The sequence below is a fragment of the Chrysochloris asiatica genome, unplaced genomic scaffold (genome assembly GCF_000296735.1).
Source record: "Chrysochloris asiatica unplaced genomic scaffold, ChrAsi1.0 scaffold00493, whole genome shotgun sequence".
NCBI lineage: Eukaryota > Metazoa > Chordata > Mammalia > Afrosoricida > Chrysochloridae > Chrysochloris > Chrysochloris asiatica.
In genome coordinates, this window is record NW_006409011.1 from 300,304 (window position 1) to 301,487 (window position 1,184).

Below are 1,184 nucleotides of genomic sequence, written 5' to 3' on the forward strand. Positions count from 1 at the left end.
TGAGGAGCAGCTTCTGGGTTTGAATTGCTAACCTTGCAGTTCAAACCACCTTGAGGTCCAGTGCTTATCCTTTAGTGCCATGCCAGGACTCCTTTAATGACTGATGTTGTTGTTATTGTTAAGTGCTATTGAGTTGGTTCTGACATAGCTATACTATTTAGGGTTTCTGAGGCGGTGTTGGTGGCTTTGAACCACCAATCATATGATCCAATGTATTATTCTGTCTGATTATACACATTTAAATGTAAAAGGGCTACCTGGGATTAAGATAATCACTGCCACTGGAAAGACTTAATAAAATTAAGTTACTAACTATAGTTATATAACAAAAGATTTTATAAAATTAGTGTTGTAAAGTGATATTAAAAGCTTAGCTGCCAGTTTGCTATTCATTAAATGTTACTCATGTCTTCACTTCCAGAAGATATACCAGCTACATGGAAGCAGGAAACCAAACAAAGTTTTCAGAATTTCTCCTACTGGGCTTCTCTGAGTATCCAGAACTACAGTCCCTCCTCTTTGGCATGTTCCTGTCCATGTATCTAGTCACTGTGCTCGGGAATCTGCTCATCATCCTGGCTGTGACCTCTGACTCCCATCTCCACAACCCCATGTACTTTTTTCTCTCCAACCTGTCCTTTGTTGATATTTGTTTTGTCACCACCACAGTTCCTAAGATGCTGGCAAATATCCACACACAGAGCAAGGGCATCTCCTACATAGGATGCCTCATTCAGATGTATTTCTTTATTCTTTTTGTTGCAATGGACAATTTTCTCCTGACTGTGATGGCCTATGATCGCTTTGTGGCCATCTGTTACCCCTTGCACTACAACGTCATCATGAACCCCCAACTCTGTGGCTTGTTAGTTATGATGTCTTGGGTCATAGCTTTCTCAGTCTCTCTGCTTCATACTTTACTAATCATGCGACTGACTTTCTGTGTAGATACTGAAATTTCAAATTTCTTCTGTGATCTGGCTCAGATTCTGAAGGTGGCCTGCTCAGATACCCTCATCAATAATATCATTTTATTTGTGCTCTCTGGTCTGCTGGGTGTGTTTCCCCTCACTGGAATCCTCTACTCTTATTCTCAGATTGTCTCCTCCCTAATGAGAAAGTCTTCTGCTCAGAGCAAGTATAAAGCATTTTCTACTTGTGGGTCTCACCTCTCTGTTGTATCC

General features: G+C 40.8%; 1 protein-coding gene across 1 annotated transcript in view; it reads left to right on the forward strand.

The window, feature by feature from the left end:
- Nucleotides 1-437: 437 nt before the first annotated feature.
- The window catches only part of LOC102830968 (olfactory receptor 7D4-like), a 15,701-nt gene continuing 14,954 nt past the window's right edge, over nt 438-1,184 (forward strand). The window contains exon 1 of the mRNA XM_006877416.1: nt 438-1,178. Within this exon, the coding sequence (XP_006877478.1) occupies nt 438-1,178 (741 nt within the window). The remainder of the gene's footprint in view (nt 1,179-1,184) is intronic.